Source organism: Urocitellus parryii, chromosome 2, assembly GCF_045843805.1.
Source record: "Urocitellus parryii isolate mUroPar1 chromosome 2, mUroPar1.hap1, whole genome shotgun sequence".
In the NCBI taxonomy this organism is placed as follows: domain Eukaryota; kingdom Metazoa; phylum Chordata; class Mammalia; order Rodentia; family Sciuridae; genus Urocitellus; species Urocitellus parryii.
Window position 1 is genome coordinate 46118345 of NC_135532.1, and position 26089 is coordinate 46144433.

Sequence of the window (26089 nt, forward strand, 5' to 3'; positions counted from 1 at the left end):
TAGGCTCTTTATTAACACACATGGTGAAATTGTTTTGTCTAAGAACAGGGGATCAGCTATTAAGAATCCCTCGAAATTTCTGCCTCTAAAGACATTATCTACCTCTTTAATTTTTAGATGTACACTCTCTCCCTTGCTTTTTTCAAAGACAATCTCATTGAGATTTTGATTCTGGCAAGACTTTGAAGCTTGTTGGGATTGTGGAATGAGAAGGACAAGGAGATTTTAGGGGCGTTTTTGGTTAAAAAATGCAACATAAGTCTGTCACTGTAAAGCCTGTATGTTTGAAAACAACCACAACCAAACTTTAAATTGTGAAATACAGCTGAGGCAGCCATATGATGTGGAAATACACGTTTGAAAATTCAATACTAGCTTAAGCCACCCTGCAAACTGTGCAGTGAGTACTATTGTCAATAGGTATAAGAGCCTTTATTTAGTCATGCCCAGAGTAGATAATATCTTTAGAGGCAGAAATTTGGGGGCAAACCTGAAGAACCAAAGAGAAATAAGTTGATAATTGTCTTTATGTGATATTTAACTCATACAAGGTTTGTAGATTTAAAAACAAACAAACAAAATAAAGCAAAACAAAAGCCCCCAAACAAAACACTCAGCAGACCACTGCTACCTCTTCCTAGTTCTGTTGTGGCTTGCTTGGTCTACTGTCACGAAGAAGCACCTGAAGAGACTGTAGTGCTTGTCATGGCTGTCCCAGGAAGCTGTTAAGACCGAGGATAATGATAACATTGTCCTCAGTGTGGCAGTTCAAGGTTTAACTGTGGTGCAATTTAACAATCAGAGGCATACATAGCCTTGTCAACCATTGTGAATGACAGGGTTTTCAGTGAAGGGGATCACATTCAGCCAATGAAAGAAGCAGATACAAAGGTAGTAGTGATGTGTTCCAGAAACAGGAAGGAGGTTATCTGCTAAAAAGAGAAACTGGTACTTTCCTCCAAAATTGGATCTCACAGACAATTCATTTGTATTTAGGAAAATGTTGTTTGGTAACACCACATCTTTATCACTGTGCAGTATGTATTCTATGCTTAAAAATGTTTCCTCTTTTCCATACATAAAGTTATAGCAACATGGGAACAAGCATACTTTAAAAATGGAATGAAAATAATGATGTATTTTTTTTTTGCTAATATAAAATAACAATAGGATGGAGAGAAAAAGTTATTTTCTGTGGTAGTAACCCTTTATGCCATCAGTGACATGTTCATTCAACTTTTTCCTCTATTCTCTGGTAAATTAATTTGTTTTCCCTGTTTAGTAAAGACTTATTAAATCTCTTATTTGACTGGAAAATATCATTGTTTTTAATTCAAGGATAATGCAAGGATAATGTTAGAGGTTTTTTTAAATCTTGATGTTCTATATCAGACACAATGAGTTTGAATGGATAAATTATTTGGAAAGAATTGTATTATGGATGGTTTTCCCTTCAATCACATGATGTTTTGGTAAAATGATTTCCCCCGCTCATTCCTCTCCTTCTCTCCTCTCTCCTCCTTCTTTTCCTCTTCTTCCTCCTTCTTTTTTCATCTCCTTCAGCTGTGCTTGTGTGTCTCCTCTCTGTTGACCTGACTTGACATTTACCTTACTTTAATTCTTGGAAAGTTATCTAACTTACTGTATATATTTGGTAAACATTGGTCAATGGAATGAAATAATTTAAATCACGTTTAAAATTACATGAACTTTATTTATAGAAATTGTTATAATTTGTGAGTGCCAAATAGGAATATTGCCACATTATTATTCATGATATTTGAAAAGAATTCTACAGAAGAAATTAAGGTTTACAGGATCTAATTTTGATAAATTATTGCCCTAGTGGGACTGAGTGCAGTAGAAAGAGAGCACTAAGAGATATATGCATTTTGATTAGTATTCAATAGGTTGTATTTTTCTCAACGCTGAGATTTTCATCCAGAATTTCATTTAAATGTTCTTCTCGAGGGTATTGTCATTGTCAAATAAGTTGTTCCAAATCATTTCCTGGTAGTTTGATTTTAGTTCTTTAACAACTCTCTATTCTACAGGAGCTAACCAAACGGGAGGTTGAATACATTGCCCTGTCAAGGGACACCACTGAAACTGATCTCAAACAGCGAAGAGAGATCCGTGCAGGCACGGCTTTTTACATTGATCAGGCAAGTTCTTATTCCACTCCAACCTGTGAATGGTTACTCCAGGACTGTATGAAATTGATTTTTAAAGTAGAAAGAGAGTGGCTCATATAACAGTGAAAGATAGATATACTATGCCCTCTCTAGACAGATTTAATTTAGATTTTAGGTTTTCTCATTCTTGGAAATGTCTCCTTGGTTTAGTACTAAATGAGAAACACTAGATGAAATTAATGGTTCCAAATTGTCAGCTAATGATCAACATGCCAATTTCTTTCTTTTAATTTTTCCCTTTGGTACTGGGGATTGAACCCAGAGGCGCTCAACCACTCAAGCCAAATCTCCATCCCTTTTTTAATTTTTTAGTTTGAGACATGGTCTCACCAAGTTTCTTAGGGCCTTCCTAGGTTGCTGAGGCTGGGTTTGAATTTGGGATCCTCCTGTCTCTACCTCTGAGCCACTCAGATTATAGGCATGCATGATAGTTATTTAATTTTCAATTTCTTCCTAGTTTTTACCTATACATATTTGATTATCTAAATACAAGAATTAAGAAGATTTTATTATAGGAAATTCACTAGCATACTTATTTAAGTATGAATGAAGGTCAATTGGGTAACAGTGTATTAGAGGGAATGAAATTAAATATTTACTGCTATGACTTTAGCTTTTCTTGAGGGGTGTCTTAGGTATAGATTGCCAACTAAAATAATCTTCTATTATTATTATAATATTTTATAATATCCTAATATTATAATGATGCTGATTAAATATTTCTCAAATATATTACTTAAAATATTAAATGTTGTTCTTAGGAATACCTTATAGAAAGTAGTGTAGAGACTATAAATAATCAATTTATAGAGAAATGATTTCAAATATACAATAAATTCATGGAAATATGATTGAACTTTTTGTTTGTAAAAATAAAATTAAAACACTAATGTGCTGCTGTTTTATTTTCACCTCTCAAATTGGGGAAGAGCGAAGAATTCACTAAGGTCCAGTGTTGATGAGGAATAAGGGATGAAGAAGCAGCATTGCTGTTGATGGCAACATAAATCAATGCAGTATTTATTTATTATTTATTATTTATTTATTTTTATTTCTTACATACATGACAATAGTGGAATACATTACAATCATAATTATTCATTCACAGCACAATTTTTCATATCTCTGTATATAAAGTATGTTTACACCAAATTATGCCATTATACATGAGCTCTCTTTTTTTTGCATTACAATTTTTTTAAAGAGAGAGGAGAGAGAGAGAGAGAGAGAGAGAGAGAGAGAGAGAGAGAGAGAGAATTTTTTAATATTTATTTTTCAGTTTTCGGTGGACACATCTTTATTTTTTATTTTATGTGATGCTGAGAATCAAACCCAGGTGAGCGCGTTATTGCTTGAGCCACATCCCCAGCCCAACATTACAATTCTTAATACACCTTTATACCACAATTTATCATATCTCTGTTTGTATATAAGGTATGTTGACACCAAATTCACATCTTCATACATGTATTTTGTATAATGATGAGGGTCTCCTTCCACCATCCATGCTATTCCCCTTCTCTCTTCCTTTCCCTCCCACCCCTATGCCCTATCTAGAGGTAATCTTCCTCCCTTGCTTTCCCTCCCAACCCCATTTTGAGTCACCCCCCTTATATCAGAGAAGAATTGATTTTATTTTTTTAAATACATGACAGCAGAATGCATTACAATTCTTATTACACATATAAAGCACAGTTTTTCATATCTTTGTATATAAAGTATCTCACGCCAATTCATGTCTTTGTTTTTTTTTGCATTACAATTCTTATTACACATATATACACAATTTTTCATATCTCTGTTTGTATATAAAGTTGGTTGACACCCAATTTGTGTCTTCATACATGTACTTTCAATAATGTTATTCATTACATTCCACCATCCTTGCTAATCCCCTGCCTCTTCCCTTTCCCTCCCTCCCCTCTTTCCTTTCTAGAATTAATCTATTACTCCCATGTTCCCACTCCCTACCCCACTATGAGTCAGCCTCCTTATATTAGAGAAAACATTCAGCATTTATTTTTTTTGGTATTGGCTAACTTCACTTAGCATTATCTTCTCCAACACCATCCATTTACCTGCAAATGCCATGATTTTATTCTCTTTTATTGCTGAGTAAAATTCTATTGTTTATATGGGCCACATTTTTTTTTATCCATTCATCCACTGAAGGGCATCTAGGTTGGCTCCAAGTTGAGCTATTGTGAATTGTGCTGCTATAAACATTGATGTAGCTGTGTTCCTGTAGTATGCCGTTTTTAAGTCCTTTGGGTATAGACCAGGGAGTTATATAGCTGGGTCAAATGGTGGTTACATTCCCAGGTTTCCAAGGAATCTTCCATATTGTTTTCCATATTGGCTGTACCAATTTGCAGTCCCACCAGCAATGTATGAGCGTACTTTTTTCCCCACATCCTCGCCAACACTTATTGTTGTTTGTCTTCATAATAGCTGCCATTCTGACTGGAGTGAGATGATATTTTAGATTAGTTTTGATTTGCATTTCTCTTATTGCTAGAGATGATGAGCATTTTTTTATATATTTGTTGATTGATAGTATATCCTTTTCTGAGAAGTGTCTGTTCAGGTCCTTAGGCCATTTGTTGATTGGGTGATTTGTTTTTTCAGTGCAGCTTTTTGAGTTCTTTATATACCCTAGAGATTAGTGCTCTATCTGATGTATGAGGGGTAAAAATTAGCTTCTATGTTGGCTGTCTGTTCACCTCACAGATTGTTTCTTTTGCTGAGAAGAAACTTTGTAGTTTGATTCCATCCCATTTATTGATTCTTGGTTTTAATTCTTATGCTATAGGAGTCTTATTAAGAAAGTTGGGGCCTAATCCCACATGATGAAGATTAGGGCCTACTTTTTATTCCGTTAGATGCAGAGTCTCTGGTTTAATTCCTAGGTCCTTGATCCATTTTGAGTTAAGTTTTGTGCATGGTGAGAGATATGGGTTTAATTTCATTTTGTTGCATATGAATTTCCAGTTTTCCCAGCACCATTAGTTGAAGATGCTATCTTTTCTCCAGTGCATGTTTTTGGCCCCTTTGTCTAATATAAGATAACTGTAATTTTGTGCATTAGTCTCTGAATCCTTTCTTCTGTACCATTGGTCTACCAGTCTGTTTTGGTGCCAATACCATGCTGTTATTGTTAATATAACTCTGTAGTATAATTTAAGGTCTGTTATAGTGATGCCACCCGCTTCCTAGTAAAGATTGCTTTAGCTATTTTGGGTGTCTTATTTTTCCAGACGAATTTCATGATTGCGTTTTCTATTTCTATGAGGATTGCCATTGGGATTTTGATCGGAATTGCATTAAATCTGTATAGTGCTTTTGATTGTATGGTCATTTTGATAATATTAATCCTGCCTATCCAAGAGCAAGGTAGATCTTTTCATCTTCTAAGGTCTTCTTTGATTTCTGTCTTTAGGGTTCTGTAGTTTTCACTGTATAGATCTCTCACCTCTTTTGTTAAGTTGATTCCCAAGTATCTTATTTTTTGAAGTTATTGTGAATGGGGTAGTTTTTCTCATTTTCTTTTCAGAGGCTTTGTCACTGATATGCAGAAATGCCTTTGATTTATGGGTGTTGATTTTATATCCTGCTACTTTGCTGAATTCATTTACTATTTATAGAAGTTTTCTGTTGGAGTTTTTTGGGTCTTCTAGGTATAGAATCATATTGTCAGCAAATAGTGCTAACTTAAGTTCTTTTTCCCTATCCCTTTGATTTCTTTTGTCTAATTGCTCTGCTCAGTGTTTCAAGAACTATGTTCAATAGAAGTGGTGAAAGAGGGCATCCCTGTCTTGTTTCAGAGGGAATGCCTTCAATTTTTCTCCATTTAGAATGGTGTTGGCCTGAGGCTTAGCATAGATAACCTTTAGATGCTGAGATATGTTCCTGTTATTTCTAGTTTTTCTAGAGTTTTGAACATAAAGGGATGCTGTATTTTGTCAAATGCTTTTTCTGTGTCTATTGAGATGATCATATGATACTTATCTTTAAGTCCATTGATGTGATGAATTACATTTATTGATGTCCTTATGTTGAATCAACTTTGCATCCTTGGGATGAATCCCACTTGATCATGGTGCACAATCTTTTTGATATGTTTTTGTATTTGATTTGCCAGAATTTTATTGAGAATTTTTATCTATGTTCATTAGATATATTGGTCTGACATTTTCTTTCTTTGATCTGTCTTTGCCTGGTTTTAGGATCAGGGTGATATTGGCTTCATAGAATGAGTTTGGAATTACTGCCTCTTTTTTTAATTTCCTGAAATAAATTGAAGAATATTTGTATTAGTTCTTCTTTAAAGGTCTTGTAGAACTCAGCTGTGTATCCATCTGGTTCTAGGCTTTTCTTGGTTGGTAAGCTTTTGATTTCTTCTTCTATTTCCTCACTTGATATTAGTCTGTTTAAATTGTGTATATCTTCCTGACTCAATCAGGGCATTTCGTATGACTTAAGAAATTTGCTGATGCCTTCAATTTCTTCTATTTTATTGGAGTATAAGATTTCAAAATAATTTCTAATTATACTCTGTATTTCTGTAGTATCTGTTGTGAGATTACCTTTTTTATCACATATGCTGGCAATTTGAGTTCTCTCTCTCCTTCTCTTAGTTAGCATGGCTAAGGGTCTCTCAATTTTATTTATTTTTCAACAAACTACCTTTTTGTTTTGTCAATTGTTTTTCCCATTGTTTCTTTTGTTTTGATTTCATCTCTAATTTTAATTATTTCTTGCCTTCTAGTGCTTTTGCTGCTGATTTGTTCTTCTTTTTCTAGGGTTTTGAGATGTAGTGTGATGTCATTTATTTGTTGACTTTTTCTTCTTTTAAGGAATGAACTCCTTGCAATGAATTTTCCTCTTAGTACTGTTTTCATAGTGTCCCAGAAATTTTGATATGTTGTGTCTGTGTTCTCATTTACCTCCAAGAATTTTTTAATCTCCTCCTTGATGTCTTCTGTGACCCATTGTTCATTCAGTAGCATATTTTTTAGTCTCCAAGTGATGAAGAAATTTTTATTTTTTATAATGTCATTGATTTCCAATTTCATTTCTTTATGATCTGAAAAAATGTATGGTAGTATCTCTACTTTATTGTATTTGCTAAGACTTGCTTTGTAGCATAGTATATGGTCTATTTTAGAGAAGGTTCAATGTGCTGCTGAGAAGAAAATCTATTTTCTTGATGCAGGTTGAAATATTCTATATATATATATCAATTAAGTCTAAGTTATTGATTATGTTATTGAGTTCTATAGTTTCTTTATTCAACTTTTGTTTGGAAGATCTATCTAGTGGTAAGAGAGGTGTGTTAAAGTCACCCAAGATTATTATGTTGGGGTCAATTTGACTCTTGAACTTGAGAAAAGTTTTTTTGATGAACATAGCTGCATCATTGTTTGGGGCATATATGTTTATGATTCTTATGTCTTGTGGGTGTAGGTTCCCTTGAGCAGTATGTAATGTCCATCTTTATCCTTTTTGATTAATCTTGGCTTGAAATCTACTTTATTTGATATGAGTATAGAAACCCCCTGCTTGCTTCTGCAGTCCATGTGAGTGGTATGATTTTTCCCAACTTTTCACCTTCAGTCTGTATATGTCTTTTCTATCAGATGAGTCTCCTAGAGGCAGCATATTGTTGGGTCTTTTTTTTTTTAATCCAGTGTGCTGGCCTATGTCTTTTGATTGGCAAATAGTGATAATTTAAGTTCTTCTTTTCCTATTTTTATGCCTTTAATTTCTTTCATCTGTCTAATTGCTCTGGCCAGTGTTTCGAGAACTTTGTTGAACAGAAGTGGTGAGAGAGGGCATCCCTGTCTTGTTCAGATTTTAGAGGGAATGCCTTCAATTTTTCTCTGTTCAGAATGATGCTAGCCTGAGGCTTAGCATAGATTGCTTTTACAATATTGAGATATGTTCCTGTTATCCCTAGTTTTTCTAGAGTTTTGAACATAAAGGGATGCTTTACTTTGTCGAATGCTTTTTCTGCATCTATGGAGATGATCATATGGTTCTTATCTTTAAGTCTATTGATGTGGTGAATAACATTTATTGATTTCCGTATATTGAACCAGCCTTGCATCCCAGGGATGAATCCTACTTGATCATGATGCACGATCTTTTTGATATGTTTCTGTATCCTATTCGCCAGAATTGTATTGAGGATTTTTGCATCTAGGTTCATTAGAGATATTGGTCTGTAGTTTTCTTTCTTTGAAGTGTCTTTGTCTGGTTTAGGAATCAGGGTGATGTTGGCCTCATAGAATGAATTTGGAAGTTCTCCCTCTTTTTATATTTCCTGAAATAGCTTGAAAATTATTGGTATAGTTCTTCTTTAAAGGTTTTGTAAAACTCTGCTGTATACCCATCCAGTCCTGGGCTTTTCTTAGTTGGTAGTCTTTTGATGGCTTCTTCTATTTCCTCAATTGATATTGGTCTGTTTAGGTTGTGTATATCCTCCTGACTCAATCTGGGCAGATCATATGACTTAAAAAATTTATGGATGCCTTCACTACCTTCTATTATATTGGAGTATAAGGATTCAAAATAATTTCTGATTATCTTCTGTACTTCTGAAGTGTCTGTTGTGATATTGCCTTTTTCATCCCGCATGCTAGTAATTTGATTTCTCTCTCTTCTTCTCTTCGTTAGCATGGCTAAGGGTCTGTCGATCTTATTTATTTTTTCAAAGAACCAACTTTTAGTTTTGTCAATTTTTTCAATTGTTTCTTTTGCTTCAATTTCATTAATTTCAGCTCTGATTTTAATTATTTCTTGCCTTCTACTTCTTTTGCTGTTGTTTTGCTCTTTTTCTAGGATTTTGAGATGAAGTATGAGATCATTTATTTGTTGTTTTTTTTCTTTTTTTAAGGAATGAACTCCAAGCAATGAATTTTCCTCTTAGAACTGCTTTCAATGTGTCCCATAGATTCTGATAGGTTGTGTCTGTGTTTTCATTTATCTCTAAGAATTTTTAAATTTCCTCCTTGATGTCTTCTATAACCCATTGATCATTCAGTAGCCTATTGTTCATTCTCCAAGTGATGCATGATTTTTCCTTCCTTCTTTTATAGTTGATTTTCAGTTCCATTCCATTATGATCAGATAAGATGCATGGTATTATCTCTACTCCTTTATAATTTCTAAGAGTTGCCCTGTGACATAATATATGATCTATTTTTGAGAAGGATCCATGTGCTGCTGAGAAAAAAGTGTAACTGCTTGATGTTGGGTGGATTAGTCTATATATGTCAATTAAGTCTAGGTTATTAATTGTTTTATTGAGTTCTATAGTTTCCTTTTTCAACTTTTGTTTGGAAGATCTGTCCAGTGGTGAGAGAGGTGTGTTGAAGTCTCCCATGATTATTGTATGGTGATCTATTAGACTCTTGTACTTGAGAAGAGTTTGTTTGATGAACATAGCTGCACCATTGTTTGGGGCATATATATTTATGATTGCTATGTCTTGTTGGTGTATGGTTCCCTTGAGCAGTATGTAGTGTCCCTCTTTATCCCTTTTCATTAACTTTGGCTTGAAATCTATTTTATTTGATATGAGTATGGACACTCCTGCTTGTTTCCGAAGTCCATATGAGTGATATGATTTTTCCCAACCTTTCACCTTCAGTCTATGTATGTCTTTTCCTATCAAATGCATCTCCTGTAGGCAGCATATTGTTGGGTCTTGTTTTGTGATCCATTCTACTAGCCTGTGTCTCTTGATTGGTGAGTTTAAGTCATTAACAATTAGGGTTATTATTGAGATATGGGTTGTTCTTCCAGCCATATTTGTTTATTTATATTACTTAACATGGTTTGTTTTTCCTCTTTCATTATTTTTTCCCTTTACTGTACTACCTCCCACTGTTGGTTTTCATTGTTATTTTCCTTTTCCTCTTCCTGTAATGTTTTGCCGAGGATGTTTTGAAGAGCTGGTTTTCTAGCTGTAAATTCTTTTAACTTTTGTTTATCGTGGAAGGTTTTAATTTTATCTTCCATCCTGAAGCTTAATTTCACTGGATACACAATTCTTGGTTGGAACCCATTTTCTTTCAGTGTTTGAAATATGTTGTTCTAGGATCTTCTAGTTTTCAGAGTCTGTGTTGAAAGATCAGCTGTTACTGATTGGTTTACCCCTAAATGTAATCTGCTTCCATTCTTTTGTAGCTTTTAAAATTCTCTCCTTATTTTGTATGTTGGGCATCTTCATTATAATGTGTCTAGGTATGGATCTCTTATGATTTTGCACATTCAGTGTCCTGTAGGCATCTAGGATTTGGGATTCTGTTTCATTCTTCTAGTCTGGGAAGTTTTCTCATATTATTTCATTGAACAGATTGCTCATTCCTTTGGTTTGGACCTCTATACCTTCCTGTATCCCAATAACTCTTAGGTTTGGTCTCTTTATGTTATCCCATATTTCTTGGATGTTCTGCTCATGGTTTCTTAACAGTCTCACTGAGCTGTCTATGTTCTTTTCAGGTTGAAATACTTTGTCTTCATTGTCTGATATTCTGTCTTCTAAGTGTTCTACTCTGCTGGTAGTACTCTCATTTGAGCTTTTAATTTGGTTTATTGTTTCCTGCATTTCTAGGATTTCTGTTTGTTTGTTTTTTTATAACCTCTATCTCCCTGTATAGTTGATCTTTTGCTTCTTGGATTTGTTTATGTAATTCATTGTCAAAGTGATCTTTCATTGTCTGATTTTGCTGTCTAATGTCTTCCTTGAGACTCCAGATCATCTGAAGCATGTATATCCTGAATTCTTTATCTGACATTCCATCTGCTGCAGATATTACCTCTTCTAAAGTTGAGTTGACCTGCATTGCTTGTGGTTCTTTCTTTCCTTGTCTTTTAATGCTGCTCCCGTTTCTTTCTGCTTTGTGAAACTGTTGTGTTATTGAATTTTCTCCCTATATATTTATATTGCTCTTGTATAGTTGCAAAGTCTCCCTTTCCAGATTTCTCCTGCAAATCACTTCCAAAGGCTTCTTAACCACATGGGTAGGCACAGTCACAGCAATGACTCCTCTTCTTGTTACATGTTTTCTGATAGTCGACTTTTCATCACTGTTGTATTAGCTCATCTCATGAAACAGTAAAGAAGTCCAGTCTAATTTATTGATCTTCAAAATGCATGGGAAGTTAGTAGACCTCTAGTTTTAATAGATAATGAGTCCATGATCTGCCATTTGCTTCCTGGTAGTGGCACCACCCCTTCCTCTTTCCTTTTACTGTCTGGGCCTTGGGGAGCAGCTCTTGGGAGGCAGCTGCCGGTGCCCCAGCCCTGAAGCTTGGTCCATGTGCACATATTTGATTCCAGCATTTCTAGCAATCTTTCTTCCAAATATATTATAAAACACATAAACTTATGTTTATAGGGATATTTATTGTAGCTCTGTTTGTAATCACATGAAACTGCAAGTGAACATAGCAATGATGTATATTTAAGAGATTAATGATATAAATAATGGTAAGTAGAATTCTCGTAGCCATTAAAAAGAATGAAATGAATCTATAGAAGAGTCCAGGCTATAGTAAATAAAAAAAAAATAAAGTTGTAATGCCATATATATAGTACGATACCATTTATGATAAAAGGAAAAAAGAAGTATATATACATTTGTGTATACTTTGAAAAGTTCCAGAACGATGCACAAGAAGTAGTTAATGGAGCATACATAAAATGTGTTGCAGGAGTATGACGTGGAGTATGGCATGGGATAGAGAAAGGATTTTCATTGTTTTTTTTTAAATTTGAAGCTTTACCTTGGATACACTCTTACTTTATGATTAAAAAAATATAATTAAAAAGAAAAATACTGTGCAGAAGGTTTTGGGGTAATTAGATATTCACATGGTCTCATAAATTACTTATCAATTTGAAAAGAAAAAATATACTTAAAATGGAAATATTTGACATCACCATCTCAAATGATGGTGGTGAAATTTAGCATCATCTTGTGGGGAAATCTGAGTAGTTAAGATTTCCCACAATTAAACAGTAATTTTGTGAATGAATCATAAATGAATTTATTTTATTTGAGAGTTGTTTATGCTGAAGCACATTACCTATAAATGCCAATAGGTAACAGGTATTATTAGATATTTTCCACCTAACTTTCCAAAAGTATAGTAAATTTTTATGTGTTTATTATTTTAAAACTTTGACTTTTCATATTTTATATATTTATATATATTACAAGTTTTACAGTTTATAAAATATTTAGTGTACCATATACATACATGGCAGTATTTTACAATTTTATATATTCCTGATGAATTCCATTCTCAATGAATATCAATTAATAAATCTGAATTGCCTCAGATTTTTTTGAGGTTTTATTTTGTTTTCTTTTTTTTTCTTCCACTTCATTTTCTGGTAGTTAGTATTTCCTTATTGTGCCATTTATAATCAGATTCTCTCAGCTGCTTATTTAAAGGCATGCCATCACATCCAGAATAAAATCCAGACCCTGTAATATGACCTACAATATCCTATAGGATCAAATCTTTGTCCATCTCGTCTCCTTTAACTTTTCCTTATGCCTTCTAGGCTCTAACCACAGTTGCCTTTCTTTGTCCTTATATTTTATCCGCTTGGTTTGATCTTCCAATACTTTATAATCCTGCCTTTTCCTAATTCCACCCCTTTTCCACATATATTGTACTGTACCATGCTATCGTATTACACAATATAATCTTCAGAGCATTTATCACTATCTGAAGTTACCTAATTACTTCTTGCCTTCCACATTAAGTGTCTGTGTTCCCCACTAGACTATAACTGACTTGCTCACCTCTGGCACCTAAAAATTATATAGATCATAACTGATACTCATGCTTGATTATTGATTTCATCTTTAAATAATTTACCTTGAGAAAATCTTTACTAAATTAAGAATAAATTTGTTCTGGATGTTCCTTTGGCTTTCCTATGATTAAGATATTGATATTCTTGCATGTATTTTTGAATCATCAAAATGGATAATTCTCATTTGAGTTCTAGATTTATGAAGTCGCCAGTTGACTACCAGCTAGTCATATGTTTATTAGACCAAAAAGCCTTTACATTTAGTTAGAAATTCCTTTTATTTCTTTAGTATTTTTAACCATTGAATCTGATGTCTAGACTGGAGAGTCACTATCTTTATTCACTGTCAGGTGATGGCTGATAACCTAGGTGGGTCAACATAGGTGAAAAATACCTGTGGCTGTCTAGTAGGTATTGAGTCTGGGGTTTCCAGTGTAGTTAGCATTATATGTGCCTATGTCTGATGTCTCCATGATCAAGAATGGGTGTTTCAGCTGGAAACCTTCGCAAAACTTCCAAATTCCGAGTTAGAAGTCATGGCCATTGGTCTCTTTACTCATTCTCAGGCTGTACTAAGGATGGTTGATGAGGAAGAGAGAAATTGATCTTAATTGCTACCTTTGAATTCCTGAATGAAATTAATAAAATAAGAAATAGGGAATTTATATTTTTTCAAAGTAAATTTATTTTTCTGATTATTAAAGTCATAAATATTCATTATGTATGTGCATGTATTTATATTTATTTATTAACAATATGTATTGAATGATATGTTCCAGGTGCTATCTAACTGCAGTGAATAAAGAAAACCCCAAGCATTTCTGTCATTATAGAGCTTGTGTTTTAGTAGGGAAAACAAAGAAAACAAAGGATAGTATAATAGGAAAAATTGTAAATAGCATAGGGTAGTATTTTAAAATTACTTGAAATGTTCCCCTCAAAGACCAAAAATGTGAATGTTTTTCTGTATTTTTGTCTATATGCATGTCTCTTTATTATGTGTCATGAATAATTTTTACAAAAATGGTGTATACAAAAACATATATCTTTTTTTTATACCTGACATTTTTATTGGGAGCATCTCTCTGTGACTTAGCTATTTCTCAAAAATATGATTTTCAGTGTTTGTACAATATTTTATCAAATAGAATACTGTTGTGTAACATTCTCATTTTGTCTACCTTCCCACATTGTTAGTCATTCAGGTTCTTTCACTATTACAAATAATGTTTGATGAATATCATTGTATCATGTTATTATCTCTGATGAATTTTTTTTGACTGAAATCCTAGGGGTATTCTCACTAATCAAAAGGTCTAGAAAGTTTTAAAAGTCTTATTATTTATTGTTAAGCCTCTTTCTAAAAAGGGTATACCCATCACACTCTTCTCTAATCCTTTGAATGATTATCTCATGGTATATATATACTTTGCCAAATTGATGGGCTTTAATTTGTATTGAAAATTATTAAGTAGGTGTATCTTTTTAAATACTTACTGGCTATTACGTATAAGATGTCAGTAAGTGGAGTGATATGGGTGGAAAAGACATACTGATAAAAGAAATTATAGCCTATAAAAATATAATTTACATCTTCTTATCTATATAAATATTTGCCATAACTTATCCACTTGTTATGAACATACTTTTATTACTTTTTGTGGAATTCCTTTGCTATGTAGTTTATAAGGTAAGCTTTTAAAAATAAGAATTGGTTAAATAATGAAAATATGAACATTTATTAGTGTATTTAACACCCAAGGAGAAATAAGGAGACTAACCTAGATACTTTGCTGTCACATGAACTTTCATTTGCCCTAGAAGATAAAGTAACCTGAAAAAAGTCCCAAGTCATTGTAACCTTAAAAATCTATTACTATCTTTATTTTTGTATGTTGATATTGTCATGTTCTGTTTATATTCCTGTGATTCCAAAGAGCTGGAAAAAGGAGACTTTTAAATAAATATGTAATTTCTTATATTACTCAAGTATAAACCAATACAACTTACCTATACTATGAATAAATTACAGTCAGATTTTCTGCCTGGCCAAGTGGAGATATTCTTTATCCCCAAGATAATTTGGGGAGCAGAAAGCATGGATGGAAAAGTTTGAAAGATTTTCTTTAACTTGTTCTAAGCCAGAAGTGCTTTTTTCATTGGTATCTTGTGATATTCGATAATATGTAAAGTACAAATTTAATATCAAGTATAAAAATGCAAATTAAATAATTATATTTTAATATATTCTATTTTGGATTATTCTGAATTCCTTCATTATTACTAAACCCCTCTAAGACTTCAAAAATACCACATGGCTTTACTGCTACTTATTATTAAAAGTAACTCTTAATTGAATAATATTATACCATCAACCAGAAAATAAGGTTTTTATCTTGTGTAGATGTCATTTATTTACTTTAGCAAATAAGCAAAGCATTACTTGTAAATTATACCTCATTTGTAGATGTTAAAATCACTTTCTCCACGTAACCAGTGTTAAAATTTCAAAGTTGGATTTCAGATGTTCATTCACAAATGAAATATTTAGAATTTAGAATACATTTTGTACTTGCACCAGACCATTTGCAACTGCACTGCTGTGTGTCTTAAGTATCTCTTATTCAGCTGGGGAAGAACTCTCTCTATTTACTTTGACCTCTATGTTAGGCAGAGCTCAGGCCTTGCTTCTTATTATGTTACTATCATAGTCAGAACAACTCTTATCTACTTATTAATGTTAACTGTTTGGCAAATTTATATAACTCTAAAAATATCAAGGGAGATAAAAGGAAACTTTTGTTGGAGAAGATGTATGTCATGCTAGGTGTTTTATGTCATTGCATTTAATCTACAAAAAATGACTTTCTGGTTTAATAGGTGAAGTAACTGAAGCTTATTAGCTATGGTCAGAAAAATAGCAGAAGTGGGATTTGAACCAGCTCTGAAAATTTCAAGCCTCATATTCTTTCTACCAAATTATGCTACTTCCCTAAAAAATGATTGTGATCACGATGATCACATGGATGACTACAGTAACCAGTGACAATTATGGTAATATTTATAATGACAGCAGGTATTTTTAAAAAAGAAAATTAGATTGTTTTTGTTTTCCCAAATAAATGAGAACTATAATTAGTTGTCAATGCCATATATTATGTATTCACAGTTTATTTGGGTCAGATGTTATAATCATGGCAAAATATAATGTGATTTATATTTGCAAAAATAGGCCAATTAGCTTGCTTGATTGGGTCATAATTCTAATGAGGCTAAGTCTATAGGTTTCATACATGAGCAAACTAATATTGTACTGGGAGACATTCTTGCTGCAAACTGTCCCTAACTTTATTGTTTTTTTTTTTTAAAGGAAGAATTTTATTCAGTAAACAAATATTAATGGTGTCCATTGTTTGCACAATCCTGTTTTAGGCACCAGAAATACAGCCATGTATAGAACAAATAAAATCCCATGTACTTCTTTATAGTGAAAACATTCAGAGTCCTTCTTTCTTTTTGAAATGTGCAGTACAGCACTGTTATCTACAGTTGGCCTACTGTGCAATTATACACTAGAACTTGCTCCGAAATGTAACATAGTATTTCTTATTGACTTTTCCCCATCCCTTCTTCCCTGAAAGTCTTCCTAGACACTGGTAACCACCATTCTACTCTTGATTTCTAGGAGATTAACTTTTTTAGATTCCACATGAGTGAGATCATGAAATATTTGTCTTTCTGTGCTTAGCTTATTTGACTTAACATAATGTTCCAGAAAATGACAGGATAGTATTCCATTGTGTTGATTGTTTTTTGACAGTTTACCATGTGCCAGAAATTATTCAGTCTTTAACACAGTCTCTGTGATAAGCATTATAATGAGTCTACATTCAGAAACAAATGGAGGCTTAGGGAGATAAAATGACTAAGCTAAATCCTGGATAGCAAGTAAGTGGTGGAACAACTGCTGTAGTCTCTTGTGTTGCTGTAACAAAATACCTGAGACTGGGTAATATATAATGAACAAAAATGTATTGTCTCCTAGTTCTGGAGGCTGGGAAGTCCAAGTCAAGTGTCTGTCTGAGAAGGACTTCTTTGCTGTATTATCCTATCGCTGAAGGGTAGAAGAGTAATAAGAGTATGGAGCAGGATGAGAGAGAGGAGGAAGAATGAGGAAGAAGGAGAAGGGAGAGATGGAGTGGAAGAGTAAAAGGGAGAGGGAGAGGGAGAGGGAGAGGGAGAGGGAGAGGGAGAGGGAGAGGGAGAAGGAGAGGGAGAAGGAGAGGGAGAGGGAGAGGGATAGGGATAGGGAGAGGGAGAGGGAGAGGGAGAGAGAGGGAGGGAGAAGAGGAGAGTGAGGAGTCAGGCCAAACTCATCCAATTATCAGGAACTTATCAGAATAAGTAAACTTCTGCCAAGTAATGACATAAATCTATTCATGAGGGCAGAAACTTCATGCTCTAATTACCTCTTAAGGTCTACCTCTTAATACTGTTATGGTAGGGATTAAGTTTCCAACACATGAACTTTGGGGAACATATTCAAATTATTGCTCTATCTAAATCTATTATGATATTTTAAAATGAAGAACTTAAATGTATTTTTTAAACTTTTTCTTTGTCTTCCTCAGTACTTTTACATTGTAGTCTTTTTGAGGAAGTATGAATTTGTTTGGGATCATTTTTGTGAAATAATAGTTATATTAACAATAACTTACATTTTAACCAATTCAGCAGCTTTAAATTTTTTTCTAGTACTACTTTGATTCAGAAGTTGCACAATACCTCTTGAGGATATTTTCATTTAGTAAAAATGAGGACACAGACGTCCAGATTAATTGTTTGCCTAAGGTCTTATGTCAAACCAGAAGCAAATCTAGAATAGGGGCTTGGATAGTTTTTGATTTTAGGTCATGTACTTACTTTTGTTTTGAAATTGTTCATGTCCATGTGTTGAGTTGTTAAAGCTGTGATATGAGATGGCTGGGCTAAAAGAATCTTGTTGCAATTTACATTTGAAAAAATTAGGTCTCTGGAAGTTTTGTGGCTTGAAGGACAAAAAGTATCCTTAAAATTGGCCTAATTTCTATTTTAAGGAACCATCATAACTAGTCATTCCTCTTAAAAATGTATGTGCATTGCTCCTTTGTTTTCTTATACAATTTCAGAAATCTTTTACTACAATTACTGAGCAATCTATGTAGAAAAATTTCAAAATATCTAAACAAAGTCTCTCATGCTTGAGCTTATTCTATTCTGTTCTCATAACAAGTCTAGGCATAGATAACTGTCATCCTTCATATAAAAATTCTTTCTAAACTTACATAACAACATCTTTTAACTGAATGGCTGCATTTTTATTCCATAAATGTTAATTGCCTGCTGTGAGCTAGTTTTATACTGGTATGCTTAAAACATGGGGTTCTCATCCTTTGAAGACTTCTGAATCCTACTAAGATGTGAAAGAATGGTGCAAGTTTCCTGTTGATCCTCCAATCTTAAATGCTGAACAAACAGAGGATGAAGGGAATGGGGCATTAGTGCAGGGAGGGTAAGATGCTTAGGCCACCATCAGGAATAACAATTTTTTTCTCTCCAATTAAGTTGAGATTTATGTGTAACATAATAATTTTGATAGAATACATAATGTTGTACTTTGTATTTGCTTTAGTCAGTTACTTATTTTAAAATTTTATTTTCTTCTCTACAAATGCAAACTGTATTACAGTAGTAAAGTTTGGCAGTACTGATTAAAGCATTTAGCTTATTTTATAGACTATTTTAAAGAAGAATTAGGAAGCAAGTTGATACTAAAGTAGTAAATAGATGCTATTAGTTCTATAAATTTGAGTGTTTCAAACTTTGTTACCAAAAATCATCTACTTAAGGTTTTCTCTTGAATGTATTTCTGCCTACATTTAAAAATTTTAATTTTCACATGTTCTGGTCTCCAACCATTCTACCAAAGGGCAAATAGGGAAGAAAGTTAAAATTATTTGGTGATCTTTTGCTTATCATTTTCCCTTCTTTTTCCCTCCTACAAATTTACCATTCTTATGGATTTGTAATTCTCTCTTTATATTTTCATCTTTGGATCCAGTTGGACTATAAAACATCCATTCTCATTGTGATGAAAATTGTGTGTAAATTTAAGAAATAATTTATGTTATATTAATAAGAAAGAAAGTTTGGGAAGATTTATTGTTTTAACTTTAAAGATATTCTTAGTGAAGATGAGGCAAGTCCTATACTCATGGATCTTATTGCTAAAAAATACCTTATAGATGGTTTAGTCCAACATCAAGTAGCAACTTTCTTAGTTTTATTTCAATCTTATGCATTCTCTTTCTGTGCCCCTCTGCTATCTCCCCCTCCTACTCAACATCATTTGATCATATCCTTTTCTTTGAATCACTGGCCTCTACCACTCACATTGTTCCTAACTCTGCTTTTGTAGTAAGCTTCTTCCTTCTCTTCTTCATGGGGAATTATCTTTGGAATGTTGCTCAGTTTGGGTCTTGATGTTTCCTCATGATTTATAATTATGCAGTTTTAGTACGACTACTAGAGAAGGGATAGGTTTATTTCAGGGCATCATATTAGAAGTCTAGTATGTGACCTCTACTGTGTAAATATACCTGTATGCATTTTACTCTAGAGAAGAGGTGCAAGCAATATGGATCAGGTTTTCAAGAGGACATTACATGGTATTATCTTTTCTAACTTTGTGGTCACAATACCTCCATTTGAGTAGACGAAAGAATGCCTTTGTATATTTGGCTCCTGTTTCTGATCCCTCTACAAGGCTTATCCTGAAAATATTCAGTGAGTAGTAGACCAGAGTCTACCTGAGGTGCATAAAAGCAGAGCTACAGTGTTTGTTGTTGTTCTGTGTTGTCAGCCTTTGTTTTCTCAGGCCCCCACAGTTGGCTAACCACTGAATTTTGATTGGTAGTTCTAATTTTATCTCAGTGAACATGAGTTTTAAAACTTATGAAGTTTTAAAAAGTCTAATACAGTATTTAGTCTATTGTATACAAAGATTGATTAAAAAAACCCTTCAGGTTTTTAAGAAATAATATTGCCCAGGTTATGATAACCTAATTAGTTTCTTCTTCTTTCTTTCTTTCTTTTTTTAATTCTGAGCTATGCTTTCTTGGAGTAAATAAATTTTTGTGAAAGAAAGCTTAATTGAGACCTTACCTGAAACATGAATTTTGCTAGCTATATAAAAGACAAAACTTCTGGGATATTAAAAAAATCAAATACAAATTACTTTTTGTTTTGTCTTTTATATAGCTAGCAAAATGAGATTCTTAGTTTTGTTTGTTTGTTCCTTAGGAACTTCTAAGTCATCTCTATCTATGCATTTAAAAATTAATAAAGCTACAGAAGAGGATTAAAATATATAGAGTAATGGTAGATTTGAAGGATTCCATGAATTGTTCTTATTCTTAAAATGGGATGATTTTAGACTAATATGATTTATTAAAATCTGATTCTTTTATAATACCACAGACACCTGAAATAAACTAAGCCCTATTATACTGTGTAAAATCCAGTGGTTTATTAAAAGGAAGCAGCCTGCAAGCTTGATTAAACAGTGCTTATTTGGTCCTCTATTCTTGAAAAATCAATACTTTACTGGTCCAGAAATTTCCTTGGCTATGAAGAAGAAGAAGGAGGAGGAGGAGAAGGAGGGGGGGAGGAGGAGGAGGAGGAGGAGGAGGAGGAGGAGGAGGAGGAGGAGGAGGAGGAGGAGGAGGAGGAGGAGGAGAAAAAAGAAAGAAGAAAGAAGAAGAAGAAGTTGTTTAGCTCCTTTTATGGGCTGATTATAATTACTAAAGGGAAATTAAATTTTGAGTAAAGAGGTCACTTTAGTTAAACAGATTTTTCTAGTAAAGCAATATGATGTGTACATGGATGGGAGAAATCACATGCAGTTCATTGTCACAAAAGTACCACATGTGAAGCAACTTATGTCAGGAAGTGACACTGGGGATCCCATAGTATGATAGGCTTATTTGACCAGTTAAGGAGCTTGGACTACTGTGGAGGAGATCTGAGAGGTAAGGAAGACCTGAGTTTGGGATGTAGTAGAAAGAGATGAGTTCAAGAGATATTAAGGAGGTTAAATCGTCAGAACATGTAGATGAATGTAAGACGTAAGATAGGAATCAAGGGTCCTATCATGGGTGAATGGTTTTCCCATCTTAAATAGAAGAGAAGCAGATTTTTAAGGAGGGGGAAGGCTGTGCTCCGTGTTGAGCTGAAGAGCTTGTAGGTCTGAATGGAGCCATCATGTGATAGAACCATATGGTCTGCAGTTTGGGTTCTGGAGATTGGGAAATCATTAGCATAGAAGTGATGTTTGGAACTGTGTAATTCAGATTAATGAGGAAGTACCTTGTAGAGTAAGAAGTACTGTGGGTTAAGGATATAGTTCTGAACATCACATTCATTTAGTGGACAGACAGAAAAAGAGAGACTTTTTCTAAGAGAATGTAATGTCATGAGGCCAAAGAAAAAGCCTTTTAAGGAAGGAGTGGTCATATAAATTTAGCACCATTAATCTTGTCTGTTGTTCAGTATGCAAAAGAAACATGATTGAAGGTTTCCTTTTTAAAGCTGATTTCCAAGGATTTTTTATGAAGAAGTTTTAATTCATATTTTGTTTTTATTCTATATTGTTCAGGACCTGCAAGTTCAAGGATAATTATATATAAATATGTGTATATATATATATATATATATATATATATATACACACACACATACATACACACACACACATACATATCTTCAGTAATTTATTGATATTATAATTTTCCTGTGACTCACCATTTGGGAGTCTTTTATTTCTCACTTTTCTCTACTACGAATTTTCTTAAATTTATTAAAATACTTACAGTACTGGCTAAGTCAGTGTATTGTAGGCTACAGTAAAACCTCCATCCAGCTTCAGGTTCTACCTGAATTCTTTTGAGGATGACTCATTTATAAACATTATGGTCTTCAAGCCTTCTTACCTCGTTTATTTGATCTTCACAAGAAGCTTGCAGAACATTTAGGGCAGATTACTTTCTTTAGTTGCCTGTTCTAATTTAAGGAATCTGCTCCCTTGTTTAATTATCTTACAAGTTCATAGATAGCACTTAGTTTCTATTCCTTTGGGCACATAATCTAAGATGTCTGTGCCAAAAGGAACCCTAGAGAACATCTCTTTCACTGTCTTTTTTTTCACAAGTGAATAAACAGGCACAAATAGGTAAAATCGCTTGCCTAAGATCGCATGGACAGAAAAAACTAAGATTGGAACTTAGCATTCCTGATTCCCTGTCCCTATAACAAGAAATGCAAGTATAGTTTGCAGTACATGTAAAATTAGGTCAAGGCCCTCTGCTATCTTTAATATTCTCATTTTGCTCTTATGTGTTTTGGAAATAGTGTGCAGTTCGTGCTGCCACAGAAGGCAGAATTCTCATTTTGGAAGGCTTGGAAAAGGCCGAGAGGAATGTTCTGCCTGTATTGAACAACTTACTGGAAAACAGGGAGATGCAGCTTGAAGATGGACGCTTCCTGATGTCTGCTGAGCATTATGACAAACTTCTGCAAGTAAGAGAAGAAAAATCCTCCTGCTTTGTCTTTGTTGTCAAACTGTGGGTAGTGTCAACTATGGGTGGCATGTCATATAAAACACAGTTCTCTTGGAATCAGGACAAGTGTTCATTCAGATGGCCCTTATCTTTGGCAAATGAGTTTGCAGTTTTACAAGGCTGTACTTTTGTAGACCATGTCAGAGACCTCTGAGATTTCTACAGTTTCTTTTCTGTCAGTTTAATAACTATTTTCTCTCTTAACACATTTTTCTCCTTTTTCCCCCTTTTCTTTGCTCAACAATGTTTATTAAAATTCTAATGACTTTTAGACAGTGCTCAATAACTTTTGACGCCAGTGGTTTTGATTGAATTCATGCTTCGTGACATCAGGGATACAAAGCTGAATAAAGTTCAATTCTTAGCCTCCTGAACCTCAAACCCCAACAGGTATTGACCAAAATGAATACTATATTTAAAAGACACCCTGATGGTCCAAGCCAGGGCATCTCATGCCTGGCTTCTAACTGGATTCCCTGTTCAATTCTTATTCCTTCATATAGCAGCTAATGATTGCTTTAAAACATACATCAGATGCACCAGATTGGGTCACTCCTGTGCTTGACCTTACAGGCTTGCTCTTCTACTCAGGGTAAAATCTAAAACCTTTATAATGGAATTGAATGTTCTGTATGATCTGGGCCCTTACTATCTCCTGCCTCTTGTCCTTCTGTCCTCCACCTCTTTTACTTCACTCCAGCTACTAGTATTCTCTTTACCTTAAATCTGCTAAATAGGCATTCTATTTCCAAGCCTTTGCACAGGTACTTACCTCTTCCTGAAATGTTTATTTCCCCAGGCATTTACTTGGCTTGCTCCTCTAACTTAATCAAGTGTTCAAATGTTACATTGTCAGTGAAGCCTGCCCTGACCCCCCTATTTAAAATTGTAATTTGCCCTCTGCTTCTATACATCCTAACCCTACTCTGTTTTATTTTTTCATGTTATCTTCTAATATCCTATATAACTTGTTTACTATTATTTGTCTCCCTCTACTAGAATATAAGTTTTGCAAGTACAGGGATTTCTTTTTACTAATGTTGTTTCTCAAATTCCTTGAACAATGTAGTGGGTGTTCATTAACTATTTGTTAGATGGATAAATAAGTAAGTAAAATTAAATGCTGTGCAACAAATACAGGATATGGGGCTCTTCAAAAGGCTTTGGATGTGTCATTTAATGTCATAAATGACAAGAAGATGCTTAGTCCTTATTCATTTAGCTCAGGCTGTACCAAATTGGAGCTGTATGTGCTTATAGCCTTCTGTGACTGATTGTTCTGCATCGACATTCTAGGACTCGGAGGCTTTCTCATCCTTTTCTGTGCAGATACATATATGCTAATCTTATTGGCTAATCACTCAAGAGCAAGACCCGTTTCTTATATTTCTTGATCCTCCTCTCGGGGCGCAAATACAAGTCCAGAACACATGAGGCACTAAATAATAGATGTTGATGCCAGAGGGTCTGATTGAACTGATGTCCCATGGCTGGTAGAACCAGGAGCATCTTTTTCTGATCCCTGCTGCCCAAAGCTATTTCTCTATAATCAATCTTGCAACCCTTTTAGTAGTGGGTTTCTTTCTTGTCTGTGAGAGTTTTTTGATGGTGTTTTTCTCATGCAAGTATAGTAATTTCCATCTAGATCTATCTAAAGGTCATCTAATTCTCATACAATTAGAAAGGGATAATGGAGGTTTTAATCAATAAGAAGAGCTAAATTTTTATTCCTTCATTTTGCTATAGTTCACGTACTGAAAGGAAGACCTTTTTTATTATTTGTCTGTAAAAGAAGGTGAAAACATGCAGGTCACTTTCTCTTTAGACACTTTTAAATTTCAAAATAATTGTTTTCTCCTAAAAATTATACTATTCAACCTTTTAGGACATGATTTGGAAAAGAATACTACTTAGAATGTGGAATTGTATGTTTTAAAAGCAAAAGCATCACTTCACAACAAAAAGTTTGATATATTCTTTATTCGTAGAGTATAATTCTGCACAAAATTATTGAACCTTTTATTTTGGGTAAAAACTTGCAACATGGGAGTCAAAAGGGTTCAGTTATGTAGGGAATGCTTATAATTAAAAGAGAAAGATCTTTTTTCCCCTCAAAGAAGATATTAGTATAAATACATAATTTTTATTGGTAAATGTTAATTCTGTACTCACATGAGATCTGTCTCATGAGAATATCACAGAATATAGGCAATATCTCTTCATGAAACTTTTACATCTTAAGGCAATTTCTATGGTAAACAGATTCCAACACCATAATTTAAGTCCCACTTATTTCTAACTAGACTCAATATACTGAGTTTTAATATCTCAAAAATTGTATTTTTTCACAGAGGTAATGGTTGTAGAATTTTGTTATTATAGAAATAATCAGTCTGTATAAACTTTATATGTATTCTAATTATCACTTTTAGGTAAATGAAAAACAGAAATATTTGATTTTCTGGAGGTTGTCTTGTTGGTTTTTCAGACAGGGCTGGATCCAGGCTCTTGTTTTCTAATGTATGTAACATAGTGTTACTCATATGTAACATAGTATTACTCGGTTAATTTATGAATTGGGATCTTTTTATTATCATTGAAATAATCATTTTTTATTTTTTAAAAATTAATTCATGCAATCTATCCACAGACTTTTGGATTCTTATGTTCTACAAGCAATAATAAGTCCTCTTATGAGGTTGGATTAGCATGAGACAGTCTTGCATAGAAGTAGCTGCACAGTCATGTAGCATTGAGGCCCTGCGTTCCAGCCCCAGCATTGCAAAAACAAAACAAAACAAAATCCAAGTGAAAAGTCACTAAAAACTGTCTCACAACAACCTGTGTATTTTATACATGGTTGTGTTTTTTTTTGGATGTGGGTGGGGAAGGAGAGCAAAATAAATAAGTTATTTACTTAAAAAAAAGAAGTAGCTACACAAATGTATAAAGATAGAAGCTTGTAAAAGATTTAATGAAGGGGTATAAAAGTGGTTCTAAAGGGGGAAAGGATCAGAAAAGGACCTGTTTTTATGAAGCTGTGGTGTGTACTAAGATTTGAATGATACTTGTTTTTATGCTGTACAAAGTGAAAAAGGTGTTTCACTGAAAATGGAGCAGTGTTGCTGAAGCTCCATTTTTGGAAAATAACAGTAGTATGATGGGTTGAAACAGAGTTACAGAAGGTTGGATTGCTGAGACTGGGAGAATGAGATACAAATCTTGCCAGGAAAGGCAATGAGAAGTTTTTATACTGTCAATGTGGGCATTGCCCTCTGAGGATCTGCTGAAAGCGCTGGACCTTTCCCTCAAAATGTACATATGCACATTTATATAAACTTTATATACCATGGATACTATTGTTTAAGGCTGTGAAGAGCCATTAAGGAAGAGAAGGA

General features: G+C 33.8%; 1 protein-coding gene across 1 annotated transcript in view; it reads left to right on the forward strand.

Annotated features, from left to right (window-relative positions):
- The window catches only part of Vwa8 (von Willebrand factor A domain containing 8), a 396504-nt gene that overhangs the window by 51930 nt on the left and 318485 nt on the right, over positions 1-26089 (forward strand). The window contains exons 4-5 of the mRNA XM_077795206.1: positions 2055-2165; positions 22483-22650. Coding sequence (XP_077651332.1) covers positions 2055-2165; positions 22483-22650 — 279 coding nt within the window. The remainder of the gene's footprint in view (positions 1-2054; positions 2166-22482; positions 22651-26089) is intronic.